This window comes from Bactrocera dorsalis, unplaced genomic scaffold (assembly GCF_023373825.1).
Source record: "Bactrocera dorsalis isolate Fly_Bdor unplaced genomic scaffold, ASM2337382v1 BdCtg318, whole genome shotgun sequence".
NCBI classification, from domain to species: Eukaryota; Metazoa; Arthropoda; class Insecta; order Diptera; family Tephritidae; genus Bactrocera; species Bactrocera dorsalis.
The window spans coordinates 3,884-25,000 of NW_026038369.1; the positions used below are offsets into that span (position 1 = coordinate 3,884).

A 21,117-nucleotide genomic window follows, 5' to 3' on the forward strand; every position below is an offset into this window, starting at 1 on the left:
TTATTTGGAGCAACGAATCGCATTATTGATGAGCACGGTTTGAAATAATTCGTTAACTCAGAAATTTGCACAAATAGTGTCGGGCGAACCATAACTGTTCAAACCCCCAGATACCAAAGCTGTAAACCACAGTCTTTCCATTATAATTTTCGTTTCATTGCCTCTTTGAATGAGTTTATTTCACATTTGTATATGTACATTTCTCATTTCAGTTAATTTTTTTTACCAATATTTCGGTTATGATGCCAAATAAATTAATGAGACCAAATACTCGTATGTCTCAGACCTGCAATATGTACATGTTAATAAAATACCAAGCATGATTGTAATGCTTTCTTTCGCAAAATTTTTACACTCTTGCCACATGTTGCCACAGAGTATAATATTTTTGTTCACATAACGGTTGTACTTATGTATCACTTAAAAATATTCGAGTTAGATTTATGGTTATAAATATGATCAGCATGACGAAACGAGTTGAAATCTGAGTGAATTATCGTCCGTCCGTGTGAGCTGTAACTTGAGAAAAAATATCGTATATCGTAATGAAACTTGCTATACATATATGGCAAAAAAAGGAGTATTTGGATGGGTGTATCAGACCATTTCCCCGCCTAAAAAACGCCATTAAAGAAAAATGTATAAAGTGCCACAACTAGATACCCACCCTCAAATAGGTTTATTGCACATATCTCTTAAACCATTCATACCAAAATATCCAAATCTGCTCAAGATTAATCCTATAAGGACACTACTGACAGTGTGAAAATGAATGAAATCGGATTATAGCCCCGTTCATTCCCCATTTAGAGGTACTGTTAAGAACTACTAAAAGTAAGATAAAACAATAATCAAAAACTCCGTATACATTAAATTTTACCACCGAGATGGTATTAGACAGCTTTATAAGAGCTTTTGACAACTACAGAAAAATTTTCGCAGGCTTTGATCCTTGCAAAAGTATAAAATGTTCGTTTGCTCCCGAACTTAGACCTTCCTTATATATTTTATAATTTTTTTTAACACGGATGAGTATAATAACAATTACAACTAATTTGGTTTCTTTTGCCTTGTTACTTTTGCGGCCTGTTATATTGGGTAGTCGAAAAAGTCTTTTGTGTCGCATTCTTCCCTTTTTTATAAAAAATTTCAAAATATAGCGAATTTTTTCAATATTTTCACTCATTTGTGAACAGCTGTAACTTTTTTTAAATGGAGTTTACAATCTCAGCTTTCCAACATCCAACACTATAATGTATGACACAATACATATGATCAATAGCACTGGAGATACCATATACGACTCGAACGACATCTATTGACAAAATACGAATATACCCAATATTAAAAAGTTTCATAATTAGGTTGCCTTTTATATTTCGGGATTTGACTATCACTAGTTTTTCATTCTGGCAACTCACAACTTTATCGTAAAGCTTGACATTTTTAATGTTATACATACTCGGAATGTTTTGACATTCGAGCGTTATTTCTGTTGTTTATAGTAACTTAAAATATTCATCTCGGCCAAAAAAATAGAATTAGATCGCGAACATTTTCGTCCGATTATTTTTTTACAACTTTCGGCGTGGATTATCTCAGAAATAGTGCACCGATGAACTTAATTCCATTTCGGGCGATGAACCTCCAATTCAATCGAAGTCGTAAATCACTCCTCAACGAATTTCGTAAAGTTTGTTCAAAATCAGTTGTTGCTCCGGCAACTATTGATGCTGTGCACAAAGTGATATTGCATTACTAGCATTAGTGGGACTAGCATATTATACATTCAATATTGTAAAAAATTTGACTAAAATGTTTATCCCAATTAACAAGTTATCGGTTTTTACTTGTGGTGTAATCGGAAAGTAATCGAAAACTCAATCCAATCCGTTCGATTCAACAAAATTCAGCGAACCCTGATTTCAATGCAATATTCAACGCACTTCAAGAATATACATACAAGTATTCAATTGAAAAACGATTCTAAGGTGAAAGTATATTAGATATTTTGGATTAATTTCTATTTCATTTATTTTCCCTGAAGTGCATCTTTATGGCCTTGTCATATTGTCTGTGAACACTCAGGTAAACAGTTTCCAAAACATTTAACAAATGGAAAAAGCATAGAAAATTTGTCATTTTTTTGAAGACTTTTCCTATAAATAAAAATTAATTTCGCAACAGTTACGCCTCTTGCGAAATACCAGCTATAGCAAGTCCATGCACAGCTACCACCACATCTGGTGTGGCTATGATTCTCGCACTAGAATACAATTCGAAAACGAGCGAATACAAAAAAGACCAACAAGAAATTTACCATCTATTAAATAAATTAAATCTAAACGACAAATTGGTGGCAAATGAGGTGAGGCATAAAAGCACGTGGAACGAATGGTCGGCAAGCCAAAACATAAAATGGGTGAAAGACGAAAATTGCCAGCGCCGCGGCGGGCCGGGTGTCTCGAGCACGATCAAACACCGATGCAGCAAACCAACCCTCGATTACATTAAGGAGAGCCTTAACAGCGAGTGGTGTGTGTCTCTTTTGACAAGTAGCAATGTGAATAGTGCTTTGCTTCGCTGTAGTATACATATGTACATATATTGCAACAACTTAGCACCTTTGTCTAGTATATGTACACTCATGTAGCTGGATAAAAGAGTATGTGCTCTCTCCCTACTAAAAGTTACTTTATGCGTTTTACGCATGCATTCGTATGTACGTATTTTGGTGCATCCCTCTCGCTGCATTGCCGCTGTACAATCTGTTATTTTATTTGTGATTTACTTTTTTTCTCCAATTGAAGTTTTTATATTTTATTTCCTTCAATTCAAAACTCTACGGGGAAATCAAATGAAAATTGATTGTCAACCACTTTTAACTGACAATTGGAAGTAATTGCTTAAGTAAACGGTATTCGATCATCTTATTCTGCATTCTTCTCGTTCTTCTGTGCTATCACATATGTATGTATTTCTCAGTAGTTCCGAGCTTTTCTAAATGCTTTCAATTTAGCGGTAAATTTTAAGTTATATGTACATATAAAATATAATGGTCTCACAGTAGTAAACATATTTGTAAATAGGTTTTTTTTATAACTTATTTGCACTTAATCTCAGACAGATCATATGAAAGTATTTAGATCGAAACCAAAGACAATTAAATCTTTCCACTCAATATCTTCTAACTCTCAAGTTTTAATCCTAAGAACCAATGTTCCGTTGATTTCTTTTTACATAGTTATTCATGAAGGATGTTTTTACAAGTAAGGGCTTCAAATAGAACGTTCGCCAAGCATACGTCCCAATAAGACTGTTCGAACCATTTAGGCCATAGAAAATTGATCTTGCCGTGGCGATAAAGGAAGATTCGGCTAGGAATGGTCATATCGCGCCAAAACCAGAATAATACAACTCCAGTTTCAATAATACACATATTAAATTCTTTGAACTAAACTAATTTCTGGTTACTCATTTAAGGTTCCATATAAAATTTTGTATACCCTAAACAGGGTATATTAAGTTTGTAACACACAAAGGAAAACGTCGGAGACCCTATAAAATACACAAGTATACATAAGTTAGCAGCAAGACGAGCTAACTAACTAGGCTCCCACGTCACTATTGACAGTCATTACTTTGAGGTCGTAGACCAACAACAATCTCAGCCTCGAAATCAAACGCAGAATATCTCTATAGAAGTAAAGTCCTCTCTCGACGAACAAAAACCAAACTCTATAAGTCATTCTTTATTCCCGTCCTGCTATATGGTGCAGAGGCATGAACAATGACAGCATCTGATGAGTCGACATTACGAGTTTTCGAGAGAAAGGTTCTGCGGAAGATTTATGGTACTTTGCGCGTTGGCCACGGCGGTATGAGATATACGACGACATTGACATAGTTCAGCAAACTACGCTGCGCTGACTAGGTCATGTTGTCCGAATGGAGGAAAACACTCCAGCTCTGAAAGTTTTCGACGCAGGAGCCGCCGGGGAAAGCATAGAAAGAGAAAAACATCGACTACGTTGGAAAGACCAGGTGAAGAAGGACCTGACTTCGCTTGGAATCTCCAATTGGCGCCACCTTGCGAAAAGAAGAAACGACTAGCGCGCTGTTGTTAACTCGGTTATAACCGCGTAAATGGTTTCTACGCCAGTAAAGAAAGAAGAAGAAGACGAGCTGAGTCGATTCAGCTCATGCCATCTGTGCGACTGTATATACGCAAACTGAAGGATCAGTATTAAAAACTGGTATGGGCAACTTTTTCCTTTAACCAGGGGTCTTCACATTTTTGCATTTGTGAATGTGCAACCGAAGTTAAATTTTTCTTTTTAATATCCTCGTGGTTCCTTTATTTAGCTAGAGTACCTAGAGTACGAATCTGTCCAAACTTATAGTGTCATTAGTTAATATCTTTAATATTCTGCTTATTTCAATTTTCAAAGATTTTATTAAGAAATTTTGAAGGTATCGAAAGCTGAACTAGGTCTTTGGTTTAATCGACTCAATTATTTAAAGAGGTTAAATCCAATTGCATAGATTTATAAGCACAGCTTTATTGCTGCAACGAATATACTATATATATGTACATATGTATACACTTAATAATTTCTTCACTTCATAACCTCTATAACAACACAGTATATATGTACGTATACATAATTACCAACCATGGTATGTGTGGCGCAGTGGTCCTTTATACTTGAGCCCGAAATAATTAATGCCAATTCGGTGCTGACTATGGAGGCATACTCATATACACACACACACATATAATGTCATGCGTATCCAAGTATTGTTAGTCCTGTTAATTAATCCACGCAAGTGAAGCCAACACACCCTCGATATTGTCCAGTTATCTATTTTGGCCGTACACCTAACTGTGACAAGTCGTCTATGCGTCCATATGTTTGCTGAAAATAAGTGTACTCCGGCTAATGTAGTAATGTACAGCAATGTCGACTTTAAATTTACCTTCGGTAATCCTCTGCTAATCCCTGCAATGTGACACACAAATGACGTATGTACGCAAACATTTTGCCGCACTCCGCGTAGCGATCACACTCAGCTCAACGGGATTGATATGAAGGTGTTCGCACGCAAAACCACTAGTCCGGAATGAGGCTAATTAATGTTTTCAGTCTACGTGTTTCTATGTATGTATGTAGTTTTATCCGGGTGGCTCATACATAGCGTAAAGTCTGTGTATGTCTGTCAAATAGAATATTCATAGCACATTCTAGGTGTTAAGCCCGCCCTCACCAGGTGATAGACTTAACGAACTTGCGGCTAAATGACAACTAAACTCATGGAGCCATATATGTAAGAGTACATATATCTAAAAATATATTAGAGTAGTTATATTGGCAATAAGTAATTGCATAAATAGGAATCAAATTACATTTGACTTGAAAAAATTCCAGGATCAATGTTACAAAACATTAAAAATTATATAGTATATACTTATGGACCGATCTAACCGAGAAATTTTACTTAGTAAACACACACACAAACAATAAAACAGTAATTTTATGCATCGAAATGAAAAGTGAATGATCTACATAAATATAGATTTGTATATTTTTGAAGAACAATTCAGTGCAGCAGTTTGAAAGACTATTTTAAGGAAGTGTTCCGTGCCCATAAACTAGTGTATCAAAAAGCGCTACATATAGTGGAATTTCAACACTCACTGCTTACAAAAAATATCCGCCATCAGTCTATTCGAGAAAATGAGCGGTCTCGGACCCGCCGCTTGCTGGCTTACCCACAAACGTATTGAATCGTGGTCGCGTATCGCCAGAGAGCGTGTCGGTGCCGTGCGTCGCGTAACTCTTGATCGCAATTCCGAAGATAATATCGGTGCGACGACATCCGCGTCATCTACTCCACCACCACCGCCAATGACACCACCTCCGTCCGCTTCGTCAGTAACATCGACCACGAGTGGTATTGGCAGTGGGGCGGGCAGCGTCAGCGATAGTTGCGATTTGCCAACGGACTCTGAGGTTTCAATACACTGCTTACCCTTTCATATAACTTTAAAATCAAATAATATGTTATTTACTTTTGTTCTTCTATTATAGGAAGTTAACGTAGTCAAAGAGACTCAACCCATACAACCGCCATCGACTTTTGGTAATTCCGCGCATATGGTAAATGCAGACGTGCTGCGTGGCCCAGCGGAGGTACTCCACAGTCCATTGCACTTGCATCACCAGAGTCGTTCCTTTCCACCGCGTCTACAGCGCACGCCATCTATTTCCAGTCAGTCGAGCATTGACAGCGCACCATCTAGACATTCAGTAAGTAACATTTTGCTCACTGGTTTACCGTTTATCACACTAATAATATTTACCTATTTCTTTAAGGGACACCGCGGCTCTTCGCCGCAGATTCGTACATTCGGACCCGATGGGCGAAGCTCACTACCCGCCGACCCCGGCTTTCCACACCATGTAACTTTAAATTAAATTTCCTCTCAGTTAAACTTTTGAAACCTGTTTTATATGCTATTATAGTTGGCTCGCTCACCAAGTCCAATGCGTACCATTTCACTGGATGCCCGTTGCGGTAGCCCCGCATCCACCGACGTCAGTGACTTGCGTACGCCCAGTCCATCACAGAGCAGCCTAGCCTCAATAGCCGGTGGTTCGGTGGTTACGAACATGAGCATGAACTCCGCAAAAGTCGGTCGCTGCCTTTCTCCACTGCTTATACCGCCACGAACACCTGCAGGAGTTGACCCCGCCATTGGACCAGCTTCACCGCTGGGTGCTTTGCAGCCAGATCTATATCGTGTTCCAGATGGTCCAATATATTTGACAGCACCTGAGTCCAGTCCAGCTTTGGGCCGATTGCATTTACGTGTCAAATATGACTATCATCTTTTCGATTTGACTGTGCACCTGATTGAAGGTGTGTTTTATTACTATATTACATTGTTTAAAACAAATAAATACAGTTGCGATTGTTTATCCGATTCAGCTCACAACCTTTGCCCGATTGAAGAGGGAGGTTTTCGCGACCCCTATGTACGTTTGATGCTTGAACCTGAGGTGGACAATCGAAAACGCCAAACACACATACATCGTGGAGAAACAAACCCTTACTTCGATCAACATTTCAAATTCCCCGTTTCACGCGATCAACTACAAGGCAAAGAACTCAAACTGCAGGTTCTCGATTATGATCGCTATTCCCACAATGATATAATCGGTGAAGTACGTATCTCTGTTGATGAATTGGATCTTTCAAAATCTGTAGAGGTGAATTTATATAAAGTAATTATCAAGAAAAAAACTTGTAAGATTTGCTACATTTCTTCAGATATGGGGCGATTTACTACGTGTCAAAAAACCACAAGAGAATCGACCGGAGCTCTTATGCTCACTAAACTACTTGCCTCAGGCCGAACGACTGACAGTGGTCATCATGAAAGCAAAGAACTTGGATACAATACAAGAGCCCTATGTAAAGGTATGAGCGTGTTTAAAACATTTGTTGAAAATGGACCCAAATCACTTTCTTCTCTGATATGTTTCTTAGATCTATTTAATTCAAAACGGTAAACGTGTAAAAAAGAAGAAGACTAGCATTAGCAAATCTGACGATCCCGCCAATCCCATCTGGAATGAAGCATTTACGTTTAATCTGCAATCTGCCTACCTGCATAATGCGGCGGTAGAGGTTAGTATTTTTAAATATAATAATAATATTAATAAATATAATAAATATATCTTCACTAAGTAAACCTTTATGTAGGTTCTTCCAGATAACGCAATTTTTCTTTAAGCATCGAACGAAATAAGTCAGGCATTCTTATTCTTCTTCACGAAGTATCTCTTCATAACTCCGAGCTCAAATTTAATGTTAAGCTGACCAACATGATATTCAGTTATTTCCAAAAAAAAAACCATAAATCACACATATATCTTGAAAATTTCATATTCCTTTACATTTGCCGGTATTAAAGTTTCAAATTGTATTACCATATCGATGACTTGTTTAAACAGAGTATAATAGCTTTCCTCGGGGGAGGGGCGGGGGTATTCTAGTCTATAAATGCTATTTAACGGCATTTTTTAAAGTCCAATAAAAAAAACTAAGAACATTTTTACTATCCAATTCAACTCATCAGATGTTGTCATCGTCGCTGCCTCTGCACTATATAGCAGAACTGGAATAATGAGTGACTTGTAGAGTTTGGTCTTTGTTCGTCGAGAGAGGACTTTACTTCTCAATTGCCTACTCAGTCCGAAGTAGCGCCTGTTGGCAAGAGTTATTATGCGTTGGATTTCGAAGCTGACATTGTTGTTGGTGTTAATACTGGTTCGATGATAGACGAAATTTTCTACGACTTTGAAGTTATTACTGTCAACAGTGACGTGGAAGCCAAGTCGCTAGTATTCTTTTATGGAACAAATTACTGCTTGTTTGATGACAGGAGATATGTCGTATTGCCCTAGTTTACCAGGCCCATTTGCTTCAGTTCATTATTCAATCTGGAGAAAGCAGAACTAACGGGACGGATGTTGAGATCAATGATATCAATATCATCGGCGTTCGACAGCAGCTGTGCACTGTTATAAAATATTTTCTTCTCGATTCAGCTCTGAAACTCGCATTATTTTCTCCAGCAGAAGATTGAAGAAGTCGCAAGATAGGGAGTTGCTTATTTGAAACTTCGTTTGATATCGAACGGCTCGGAGAGGTCCTTCCTGATCCTAACGGAGCTTTTGGTGTTGCCAGTTTGTCAGTTTACACAGCCGTATTAGTTTTGCGTAGATACCAAATTCAGACATCGCGACATAAAGGCAGCTCCTTTTCGTGCTGTCAAAGGCAGCTTTGAAATCGACGAAAAGGTGATGTGTCGATACTGTACTGGATAGAACCTATCCCACGATAGCTTGTGGATTGAGCAAAGCACACTTAAATTCCAATCGTCGGGCATGCTTTCGTCCGACCATATTCTACAAAGAAGCTGTTACATGCTCCTTATCAGTTCTTCGCCGCCGTGTTTGAATAGCTCGACCAGCAATCCATTGACCTCCGCGGTTTTTTGTTCTTCAGGCGGGTAATTGATATTCGAACTTCTTCATGAACGGACAATGAAAGGCCCGTTCCAACGTCATCGATTTGGGAATCGGGTTCACCATCTCCTGGTGTTATGCTTTCTACGCCATTCAACTGACTGAAGAAGTGATCTCTACATAACCTTAGTATGCTCTGGGCATCAGTCACTAGAGTATTAATACAGTAATATAAGTACAGCGTCCACCAATACGGATGACGTGCAACATTCAGCTCACTATAGTCGAAATGTTATACCGGGTCAGAGAAACTTGGCGTAAGCAAATGAAGATATGCAAACAAAAAACCAGTATCGAGTTTGACCAAATTTAAGAGTATTTCATTTTAACAACAGTCCGCGTTTGTTGGTAATAGCTTGCCAAAATATTTGATTTTGCATTAAACGAACTTTGTAGGGTAAAAATGAGCGACATCGAACACAAACTCTGAAGTTAAGTCAACGGTTACTACTATATACGTTCGAGGGTTGCTACATATATATATTTCTGGCCTAATAATGAAAATAGGAATGTTTATCAACTTTTTTGTTTTTTTTTTTTTCTTTGGATTTGGCTCTTCTTGGAAGACGGTCGATTGCTGTTTTGTTTCGGGCTCATATGCATAGATCCATGATTCGTCACCTGTGACGATCTTATTAACATCTTTTGAAGCACCGCGATCGTACTTTTTCTACATTTCTTTACACCAATCCACACGAGCCTTTTTTTTTGAGCGATTGTCAAATTGTGTAGGATCCAACGTGAACAAACCTTTTTACGGCCAGGTGTTCATGCAATATCGAATTTATGCTGGTGGGAGAAATGCATAGGCATGGCTCTATCTGAAGGTATGTTACATGACGGTCTTGCATTATCAGTTCACGTACGGCATCGATGTTTTCTGGCACAACGGCTGTTTTTGGACGACCTTCACGGAATTCGTCTTTGAGCGAGCGTCGGCCACGATTGAATTCGTTGTAACAGTTTTTCACAGTGCTATAGGATGGTGCTTCATAGCCATACAAAGATTTTAGTTCATCGATGCACTCTTGTCGTGATAATCCATGTCGAAAGTTGTGAAAAATGATCACACGAAAATGTTCACGAGTTAATTCCATTTTTTGGCCGAGATGAATTTTTTAGTTCCCTGTAAATAAAACAATTCGCGATTAAATGACAAAACGTTCTGAGTGATGTTATGCTAAAAAATGTCAAACTGTCCAATGGAAATGTCAGATTGCACCTGGCAACACTTAATGTTGCCTAGGCCAGAAATATATATAGCAGCCTATGTATAATGTATAGGACAAACTTATCCGAAATATACCTTATTTCAGGCAGAACGTCCGAGCAATTTTAAGGATTAAGAGTAATAAGAATATTATTAATAAAATCTGAGTAAAATTTTCCCTTGAATTAATTATTATTCGAAATCATTGATTACAAGCATTAGAGCACATGAAAACATTGCAAAATATAATTAGGGGTTTCACATATGTACATATGTACATAGTCTCATTAAGTTATAAGTTATAACGATCCGAAAATATAGCGTTCAGAGTATGCAATCTAACAACAAATTTTTTAAACCAGTATAAAATTTATGATTTTATGATTTTACTATGCTTTATGACACGTTGTGAGTACCCCAAATATATGTATATTTAATTAGAGTATTACCGCTGAATTGAATAGCTCTAAAATGAATTTACATACATACGTTAAAGTTAAGAGACAAACAAATTTTCTTTTTGCAGATTTACGTCGTTGGTTCTGGTGGAGAAGCCATGGAAATTGGCAGCTGCGGGCTCGGACCACAAGAGATCGGTACTGGGTGTCAGCACTGGCACGACATGATAAATAACGCGCGCAAACCAACAGCTATGTGGCACTTCATTCGCTAAGATGTAAGCGCCTTTAATGCATGCATGTTTGTACAGTTATTTATACATATACATACATACATACATATACTATAAAAACGTTAACACATAATATGCATATACATATATTTTACATATGTACATATGTACAAAATTATTTACAAATCAGGTATCCGAGCACGCGTATACATATGTACATAAGCATACGAATGGCTGGATCAGGCACTTATGAACTTAGAAATGACAGCATTTTGTTAAATTATTTGATTTAAGGCTAAACACTTCAATCAAATAAAGAATAAGCCATGAATAGAGGTTTGTGAACTAAAAAATAGTAAAATTCAAAGACGCGTTGGTTTGTGTATAAAAATAGATAATTCCACCTTATAATTGCAGATACATATGTACAACTGCATAACTTTCAAATACGCCCACACTAAGGAACTTTTTAAAGCATATACTTGCCACACTATTCGAAGTTACTTTAAATGTAATATACGCAATTATATAATTTTTAAATATACATACTTATATAATATATGTATTATTATACAACTTGAAGAAAAATGCTTTGAGAAGGGCTTTGCTAGGATTATTTTATTATATATAAATATATATATATATATATGTAAGGATACAAAATGCGGAAAAAATGTCAGTGTTACCGCAACCAATAAATACTATTTCAAATTATTTTTATGAAAAAGATAAAAGATTCTACTTTCGCCTCAACGCTATTTCTTTGGTATAATTTTATTTTTAAGTTTGAAGAGAACGGTTTGCTGGCTTAGTGTATCACCGAAGGCTTTCATAAAAACGCTAAATGTAAAGCAGTTACATATATTTTTAAGTTTGTCGCGAAGTTTGTAACACCCAGAAAGAAGCGTCGGAGACCCTATAAAGTATATACATATGTATGTATATAAATGATTAGTATGTTGAGCTAAGTCGATTTAGCTATGTCCATCTGTCTGTCTATCCGTCTGTATATACTTATGTATATGAACTAGTCCCTCAGTTTTTAAGATATCGTTTCGAAATTTTGCAAACGTTATTTTCTCTTCAAGAAGCTGCTCATATCGGACCACTATAATATATAGCTGCCTTCAAACTGAGCGATCGAAATCAAGTTTTTGTATACAAAACTTTCACATTTGACAATGTATCTTCACAAAATTTGGCACAGGTTATTTTCTAAGACAATAATGTAATCTCCGAAGAAATTGTTCAGATCGGTTAACTATAGCATATAGCTGCCATACAAACCAAAAGATCGGAATCAAGGGCTTGTATGGAAAACTTTCCTTTTGACGTGGTATCTTCCCGAAACTTGACATGGATTACTGCTTAAGGTAATATTATAATATCCGAAAAATATATACATATGTATATACATACATAGACAACTTCGACTAGGAACTTTTACATAAAAAGTTTTCGAGGCGAAGCGAAGTAAAATGTTAAGGAACACTCATCTTTAAACAGCTGATGCCGTTTTATTACTTTTTCCTTGGTATTTATTATTTTTCAATTGGATGGAAATACACTGTGACAAAAACGTACCCGAAGATTGGAAATAAAACGCAAAATATTGCATTATTCATCAATATTTATTTTGTCGCTTTCAAAGTAATCCCCACTCTCATAAGCACTTCTTGGGATGATCTTCAGCTACTTCAGCGAGTGTTGTTTTATCGCTTCGATCGACTGAAAACGGGCTCCACGGAGCGGCAATTTCAGTCTGGGGAGCAAGAAAAAATCACACGGAGCCAAACCTGGTGAATGCGGTGGTTGATCGATGATAATTATTGCGTTTTTTGACTTTAAAATCGGTCACAGTCGTGGCTCGATACGAGATGCATTATCATGGCGTAAAATCCATGAATTGATCTTACTTCGGCTTTTTTTAAATCCATTCCGATGATTATTGACTTGTTGTCAAACTCACGAACCCATGTCTAATTGGCAGTTCTAATGATCTCTATTAATGTACTCTTTTTTTTAATTCAGCGGGACGAGTCGGGCAAGAGCGTGTTTCATACCCAAAATATCAATCAAAATTTTTGGAACGGACTCATGAGAGATCTCGAGCTCTGTCATTCTGACGTACCATATGTTTGCTTCGCTTCGAGGAAAGTTTTATACAAATCAGCCAAGGAAAACACTCATTGTAAAATTGTTTTCTCACAACCATTCACTGAAAGCCTTCTTACTCTGGGACTGCCCAAGGTTAATATTTGTTTATTGTCGCATTCAAAACCCAAAAACACCCAACCATAAATATCTAAAAAAATACTTCGTCGGCGAATTCAAGCTGCAAAAGACTTCAATAAAGGATTCCTCTACCCGAAACGCACGAAACCAAGATAATTTAACTATGATAATTTAGATTGAGATCGAAGTCTGGAAACAAAACAGAAGATAATGAAATAAGAAATTTATTCTAGGCATTTCATTCTCATTACTTCTATAATACAATAAAATTTTATTCATGACCTTTCCAACAAAAATGAACGAAGAGCTGAACAATAATTGTCAGCGTGGTCCATTTCCTTCATGTCAACCTCTGTGACAAAGTGCCACTTAACCAAATAATTGTGCATTTCTTACGCTTTCTTTCAATATTGAAAACACTCAAATGGGATTGTGTTAAAAAATAAGGATTGACTTTTTTATTTTTATCACTTGACATTTTCTGAAAGCCTTTCCGCTTAGACTTCATGTTCCTGTAAAGCGATACATCAATTAGCGAAAATCTCTACAAAGGTGTGCACATGTGTGTATTCACGTGCCGGTATTTTTGCTTTTTTCATGAGTAACTGCCGTTATGTCAACGAGTATGTCAACTTCAGCACCCATTCATGTGTATTTTCTTTAGAATCGCCTACCTCACCCTCATTATGTGTGCTTCATAATTTATTCATAATTTGCCATCCATCATTCTTAGAAGTATAACAAAGCAACATAAACGCAAGAAGTCAGTGAATTTCTTCGGAGGTTGAGGCATTTGAGAAAATGAGCAAAAAATATGTATGTATGTACATATGTATGTATATTTTCGCCTATGCATTTGTATGAATAGTGAGCAAAATAAGTGAAAAATTAAACATTCCCCTTAAACCACCTATCGGTTAATTATCCAGCAGTGATACAAGAAATTTCTGTTAAATTAAAAATTGTCAATGCGAAGCTCTACTGTACCTGACTCGTACTCACTCAACGGAGAGCTATAGATCACAGATCGTACGTATGATACCGAGAACGTATGTATATCATGATCAAAGAAACCATTTCGGATATTTGAAAAATGGGCCATTTCTTAAAATTTTTATGATGACATTGCTAAAGATAACCTTAGAAATCTTTAAACATGTATTTTAGAAACAAGAGACAAAAACACACCAACAAAAATAAATTTGAAGTGCATAAAGAGAAGAAGAGAAGGGATTTTCATAAAGATGGAACGAAACGGAAGATGGTACGAAAAATCATGTGGTTCTATTATCGGGTCATTTACTGGTTTGGACCTTTTTTAAGTTTTGCAATTCAATTCAAAATAAATATATGGAAAAAGAGTTGGTTCCTCATCCCAGTAACTTTAAGCCTATTCGAAAAGGAGGTAAGAAGTATACATATTTACGCGAGTCCAAGCAATTAAAGCTAACTCAGATAAAAATGTATCGTGTACACACCCTGTTCTTTTCGCATTGATGTTGATAAAACAGTTTACGTATGGTAAAGCAGGTTTTCGACGGTATCAATGATCGCATAAAAATTGTCGGTCGATAATTCTTTACGAACCGAATTCGATGAAATATTAGATATTAGATCTTGATCTTGATAAAAATTTATTTTTCCCTTCATTATATAAAATTAGTTCTCGTAATTATTTTAGCAGGTTTTATGCCTTACAAAGCTGCTATAGACGCATTCTTCCAACAACGACGAAAATCTAATCTAATCATTGCTTTAAATCCTTCCAATGGGTCCAGTTTTGAAATGTAACAATTTTAAAGTGCTTTTCTAACAAATTTTACTCATACGAATTATATCAATTTATTTGTTTATTTACTGCTACTTAATTTTGCAATTAAAGCTCGTATATTAATGCAAAATAATTCCGCCATGCAAAAGTTCTTCACAGAATAACTTATGCGTCCATTTAACATTGTATGTATAAAGACTTATGCTACACACTATTAAACCTATTTTAACTAGATTTACTAGAGGTCACAAAACAAAACAAAAACGAAATTATGCAAAAATCCACCTAAGCCTTTTGCTGAAAATATAAAAGATACAAGGTTTCAAAATGCAAATTTTGTTCCAAAATTAAAACTTAAACATTTATACTGGTGTAAGTATATAATGTATATACCAAGACATAAATAATATTGTTATACATACATACTATATACACACATATTTACTGATATGAGAATGAAGTAAACATTATTTCTTGAAAAAACTATAGAATAATAAGGGTCGTTTTCTCAATATCTGGTTAGCAGCCAGCTGTCATTAAGTTTTGGTTATCCTAACCAAGACTCCTTCCTTCGATAATCCGACATTGAGGAAACGGCCCTAGATGCTGCACTTTAGAAATGCTAACATAAATAATAAAATAGGTGTAAAGATGAAATAATATAATATTCCAACAATTTATTAAATATATGTGTTGGTATAGGGTGAGCCACTTCAAAAATATATATAATCCATATGTAAGTACGTGTATATATTTACATACATACGTTTGGAAAGTAAATATACATATTTAAATTACGTTTAGATAGCTATATATGTATTTGAACAAATGCACACATATAAATTTAGGGAGTCTTGATGTATTCCTCCTGTTAACTAGCTGAATAAACGGCCTAAAATTAGTGTAATCATGTTTTATTCTAAGTTTCCAATCTAGTATGCTAAAATACATACGACATTCGCATGAATGATGTATAAGTATGTATGTATATAATACCGATTTATATTTTTAGAATGTCTAATTAAGAATAAAAAAATATATATGTATTTACTTTCAAAGTTTACTGGTAACTTAAAAGTGACAAAATGACGTTTTAAGGGAAATTGTAAAACAATATTAAACGATGAGGACTCATTGTACTTACATATTGATGAATTTATGTACATGAATTTACTAATTTTTCTCTTCATAAATAACTTATTTAAGAACTAGTAATTTTTTTACATGTTTCAATACTACCGAATTTGATTTGCCTCCATAGCAAGATAAAAATATTTGAATTGACGACTTTAAACGAGCTTTTCTCTAAAGGCTGATTTCAGAGTCGGAAGGAAGATTTCTGTGAAACTGTCGGAGATCACACTTTCTTCTAAGATACATATGTTTGTCAGGTAATGTTCAAAGGAATATGATTTTTGATAATAATTTCGCTTTTTTGAGCCACTGTGAAGTGTACTTATTTTCACAAAAAAAAACAAATTTTCTTGAGAAGCTACCATTTCGCCAAGAATACAAATTTTGACTACTCCTTCGATTATTACCTGTTTTCATAATTATAAAATTGTTTCATTTTTGGATGTTAAGCAGAAAAATCTTCCTCTCCGCCAGATAACTTTTTTTAGAGGGTGTCCAGGAGATTGGCTTCGGTATCAAGGTGACTCAAAATGAATCGCCGACTAATAAAGTACATTAAATTCTATTTTTTTATTGTGTTTTATTTTTATTCTTTGCTTGTGGAGTATAAGAAATACGATTAACGTTCAACTCATATGACTTCATAGTAAATAAGTATTATGTAAAAATACGAAAATATGTGTTCTAATATACCCTTGATGTATCAACACTTAGCTATTTATTTATGTACAGTTATGTTCATATTAGCTTCAGCGCTGCCAAAAACTGATCTTTTTACAACAATAACATTACATTACCTTTATAACAATTTCACTTCAAATTGTGTTTACAGATATAGCAATTAAGAAAATCACTATTAATCCAAGCTTGGTTTAAGCAACCGAACTCTATAAACTAAAAACAAATGGTAAAAAATAGATTAATAGATAAAAAACACTGTCCGCAAAATTATTGAAATATTTAGAAGGAACCCAAATGTTAGCTCTCAGATAAACTTCAAACACAATGTGAATACGGTGACAAACGTTTCTTTTGATTCCATTCTTAAACCCATTATAGCCCTGACAGACGAGCAAAGTTAATGCGCCTTAATCAACGCTATTGCGCATTGAAATTTTATGGTGACAGACGGCAGGCTTTTGCATTTAGACAGCTGATAGTGAAATTTGTTTCTTTATTTAAAAAAAAAAAAGTGAAATAAAAATTAATAAAATAAATTATTAACCCTTAAATGCATGATGATGTATATATACATCAGTGTTTTCTTCCTTACATAATTTCTAAACGGTAACTCAAACACAGTACTTTTTACTTTTATTAGGTGCTAAAAATATCTGTGTTGGTTTTTGAACGCAAACTTTCATAATATGACATTTCACTTTTTAATTTTAATAATTTGACAGCTTGGCGCGCCACTTACAAATACACACTTGGTATTTAAAAAGAAAAAAATCATGCATTTAAGGGTTAAAAGAAATTTTGGTAATTTTGGAAAATCAATATAAATTTAACGAAAAAATTCGTGTATTATTATCTACGTTAAAAGATAATAGAGTGAAATTAAGAGCAATAATTGATTGTAATGCGGAAAAAGTGTGCAAAAAAGTTAAGAATATTGGAAAAATGGATAGCAAAAGTGCGACATCTGTCAATAAATAGCAAAAATCGGCCATTTTTGATCAGAGTTGCCTACTCAAATCTAGTAAAATCAACCAAATGCACGGAATTCTTGTGCATTACAAACTTGCATTAACATGGGTCAAATGCGCAAATAAATGTGAATTAAGCCCGCTAATGCATATTAGCGCTGTCGTCGGTCAGGGCTATAAGTTTTAAAAAGGACTTTTGAAAACTTTTTATGAAAGTAGAATGACAATCAGTCAGGAATGTAGTTGCATGAGATCAATGGACACCTTGATGGGAGAATGTACCGTCCATACTCGGATCAAAGCTCACTGGACTAAATGTTAACTGCATTATTATATTTAGTTACCGATAAAAAAATTTCTTTTTTAATGAATTTTATTGTTTCACTTTTATGTTTTATGTATGTATATGTCAATACAGTAGTATCCGAAAATAAGTTGAATTAAAATTATATAAACTTCGTTAGAAAAACTATCACCTTTTTTCTTTCCTATAGGAGCACTGCTATCTTTGTGAACGTAACTGTACATTTGTAAATGTACGCTTAATACCTAATCAAAAAACTTTATAGTTTTTAATATTTAGCTCAACTAGTTTATAATAGTTGGGTGTTGTGCTTTCAATCTGGGGCTCAAAACTAACCAATAACTTCAATAATAATAATAAATTTAATGATGAAGTAAAATATTTTAAATTAAATAAGAATTGAAGCCAAGATAACACCATAACTGTACTACTGTGTTTGTGAGAAAATTAATTCATTTCTAATAAATACATATACACTAAAATATATAATTATGCTGATTAACTGTAAAATATCTTTAAAAATAAATACACAAACATATATATATATATAAATAGTATAAATAAATATACGTTCTTTCTTTTGGTATGGGATTTACACTAATTGAAACGACCAAATAAATACGGTAAGTATATTATCCTAATTCAACGTAATAAATACTATAAATATTGACTTGGTAACGAACCTATTGCATTGTCACAAATTAAGAGGTACCATCGACGTCATCTCGAGGTCTTTGCTACTTTTTTTCGCACATACACATATGGTCAAAATAATAAGTACATACAGCCGTGTGGCTTTCAAGGACTAATAAATTCACTAATGTTTGGAGAGAAAGAATGTAGTATCCGCCGCTTAGTTGACCCTCGTTTAATTGCTTTGCCCGCTTATTTCAATCACCTAACCAATAAAAGATATATTGCACACAAAATACGTTTAGAATTTCTGGCTTAATTGAATTTTGTTTTCCCACATAATCAGTTAAAAATATACGTTATTAAGAACTTACTTTTAATGACCCCCGGTTAATTACTTTAGTTAAGAAAATAATCCGGCACGTTGCACATAAAGCCAGTTGTTCAAGCTTTGAAATATACAGATCGAAATATTGTATATGAACTGTTTTTGTTTCTGAAGTTTATTATATATTTTTTATAACAATGAACTCAAAATATATAAATATAAAAATTTTAACAAAATCTAAAGAAATTCGTAGAAAACAATCGATAAATGTGCTATAAATAATTCCATTGTATGTATGTATGTATGTACGAACATTTTCATATGATTTTGACCCTTTTACATGCAACGAAACTAATCCTAAATGGAATAGCTCAATTTCTTTGAGAGGTACCATATACTTCCGAGTAATAATTTGATCTCCTCCTCGTTGTTTTTTGCGCCAAGATTTTCTAACAATAAATATGACCATAGCATAGGCCGAATTGTAATTTCGAATATTGTCGAAATCATTTTTGGTCTTATTCTTTGCATTTGTTTCATTTCATGTGTGAATTAAAAAGTCGGTTTGTGTTAATAGTGGAAGACGGACTTTACCCGTTGTCTCATAGTGAAGGAATTAGTTTCAGGCATACATAGTAGACTCTGAAACAAAATGCTTAGCTAAACAATGCCTACAAACCAAGTTCATTGAACCAATATGAAAGGGATCAAAATTAGGTGGTATTTCAACCACTGCACATTTGATTGATCCTTTTTTTAGCTCAATCAATGAAAACAGTAATAATGCTAGAGACGCCTCCAAGTCGTTTTACTAAATAATTTCATCATTTCAGCCGTATTCATTAAATCAGACAGGTAATCGTGGAACGCAATACGAATTGCAAGTTTTCTGAATAAATGGGCACACATATTTTCAAGACCTCCAACTAAAACAGTAAAAGCAACAATGAAATAATTTTCAAAAAAAAACTTTATTTTCGCAATCATTTCATTTGTCTTCAAACAATTTTAATTCTGCTTCATCCATAATATCTGCAATTTTACGTTTAGTCTGCAGCTGCAGCCGTAATGGCATTCGCTGCAATACTTTAGCATAACCGAGAAAAATAAGTTCCAGTGAAGTCAGGCTTGAAAAACCCCCAGGAGCGCCAGTGTCTTCACTAGACTTAATAGCTGCCTGTGCATCAGTGGTTGCTGTAAAAGGCGTTAACACATTTTCCGTGCTAACCATAGTGTTAAATCCGTTTTGTTTACTGCTTAGTTTATTCGCTGGTAATTCAACTTTTACTTCGCCCTCGTTTTTATTATAATTATCTGAGTCCAATATATCTGTTTCATAATGTTTTTCGGTATTTGTAACAGTTGAATTGAACTTTACAAAATCTGCTTCATTCAATTCATTTCCTTGCCCCTTGAGTAGGGAAAGCTTCTTTGAGGATATTACGTCTGTAGCAGAAGTCCTAATATGTTGTTTTTTAATATCAGTTGGAAACTCTTCAAAAATCTTTAGAACCTTTTTTAATTCTGTCTCGTCAATATCAGAGTCAGATTGATTATCTTCCAATCTAGAAAAAAAATTGCCATAAAATTAATTAATCATGTAACGATTTTATTTTGCGAACATACCCAGTACCTAGCAGTGGCATCTGCATAAATTGCATTTCCCGTTCAAAATGGAAAGGTGTGCCATACATCAGAAAAGATACATATTGCGAAATTATTTGGGACCATTTAAGCTTTGCTGCAGTACCTACACGAAAAAAGAATCAAATTCTAAAATCTCAATGCATTATTTACATTACACCCTCACCATTTTTGAGTTGATGGTCTCGGGCAAACTGCGACCATAACTCTTTATTCCTTTCTTCAGCATCAGCTCTATTTTCTTTATAAATCTGATAAAGCTCGGGGTATAATTTAATCGCCAAAATAAAATCTCTGTCAGTTATCATAACAGAAAGAAAAATACTTTTCGGTACTTTCTTCTACTAAATTTTTTATACATTTCAGCCAACTTCAGCTGCAGAAGTTGATCATAATTTTTTTTGGTTGGTTCAATATGAATACCTAAAGGGGCATCTCGACAGGCAATTTACGATTACCAAAAATTTGGTTTGCTAGCAA

The 21,117-nt window shown here is 34.8% G+C and overlaps 2 protein-coding genes across 2 annotated transcripts; one reads left to right on the forward strand and one right to left on the reverse strand.

Annotated features, from left to right (window-relative positions):
* The first annotated feature begins 5,482 nt into the window (after window positions 1–5,482).
* On the forward strand, window positions 5,483–11,872 carry LOC105223984 (synaptotagmin-7). The gene is made up of 8 exons (XM_049462168.1): window positions 5,483–6,014; window positions 6,093–6,311; window positions 6,378–6,464; window positions 6,528–6,924; window positions 6,994–7,274; window positions 7,336–7,485; window positions 7,555–7,695; window positions 10,835–11,872. The coding sequence occupies exons 1-8, from the start codon at window positions 5,739–5,741 to the stop codon at window positions 10,979–10,981; spliced, it is 1,698 nt and encodes a 565-aa protein (XP_049318125.1). The 5' UTR covers window positions 5,483–5,738; the 3' UTR covers window positions 10,982–11,872.
* Window positions 11,873–19,945: 8,073 nt separating this feature from the next.
* Window positions 19,946–21,063, reverse strand: LOC105223985 (uncharacterized). The gene is made up of 3 exons (XM_011201921.4): window positions 20,804–21,063; window positions 20,620–20,743; window positions 19,946–20,558 (listed from the first exon to the last, which is right to left on the reverse strand). Exons 1-3 carry the CDS (start codon window positions 20,943–20,945, stop codon window positions 19,982–19,984), a joined length of 843 nt encoding a protein of 280 aa, XP_011200223.3. The 5' UTR covers window positions 20,946–21,063; the 3' UTR covers window positions 19,946–19,981.
* Between the last annotated feature and the right edge of the window lie 54 nt (window positions 21,064–21,117).

Bases quoted from the DNA above. Each gene is read 5' to 3' on its own strand.
- LOC105223984 (XM_049462168.1), top strand. From the start codon at position 5,739: ATGAGCGGTCTCGGACCCGCCGCTTGCTGGCTTACCCACAAACGTATT. The intron at 7,275-7,335 runs GTGAATTTATAT...ACATTTCTTCAG, and splicing joins ATCTTTCAAAATCTGTAGAG to ATATGGGGCGATTTACTACG. The intron at 7,486-7,554 runs GTATGAGCGTGT...TATGTTTCTTAG, and splicing joins TACAAGAGCCCTATGTAAAG to ATCTATTTAATTCAAAACGG.
- LOC105223985 (XM_011201921.4), bottom strand. From the start codon at position 20,945: ATGATAACTGACAGAGATTTTATTTTGGCGATTAAATTATACCCCGAG. The intron at 20,744-20,803 runs GTGAGGGTGTAA...TTTTTCGTGTAG, and splicing joins AGACCATCAACTCAAAAATG to GTACTGCAGCAAAGCTTAAA. The intron at 20,559-20,619 runs GTATGTTCGCAA...TTTTTTTTCTAG, and splicing joins ATGCCACTGCTAGGTACTGG to ATTGGAAGATAATCAATCTG.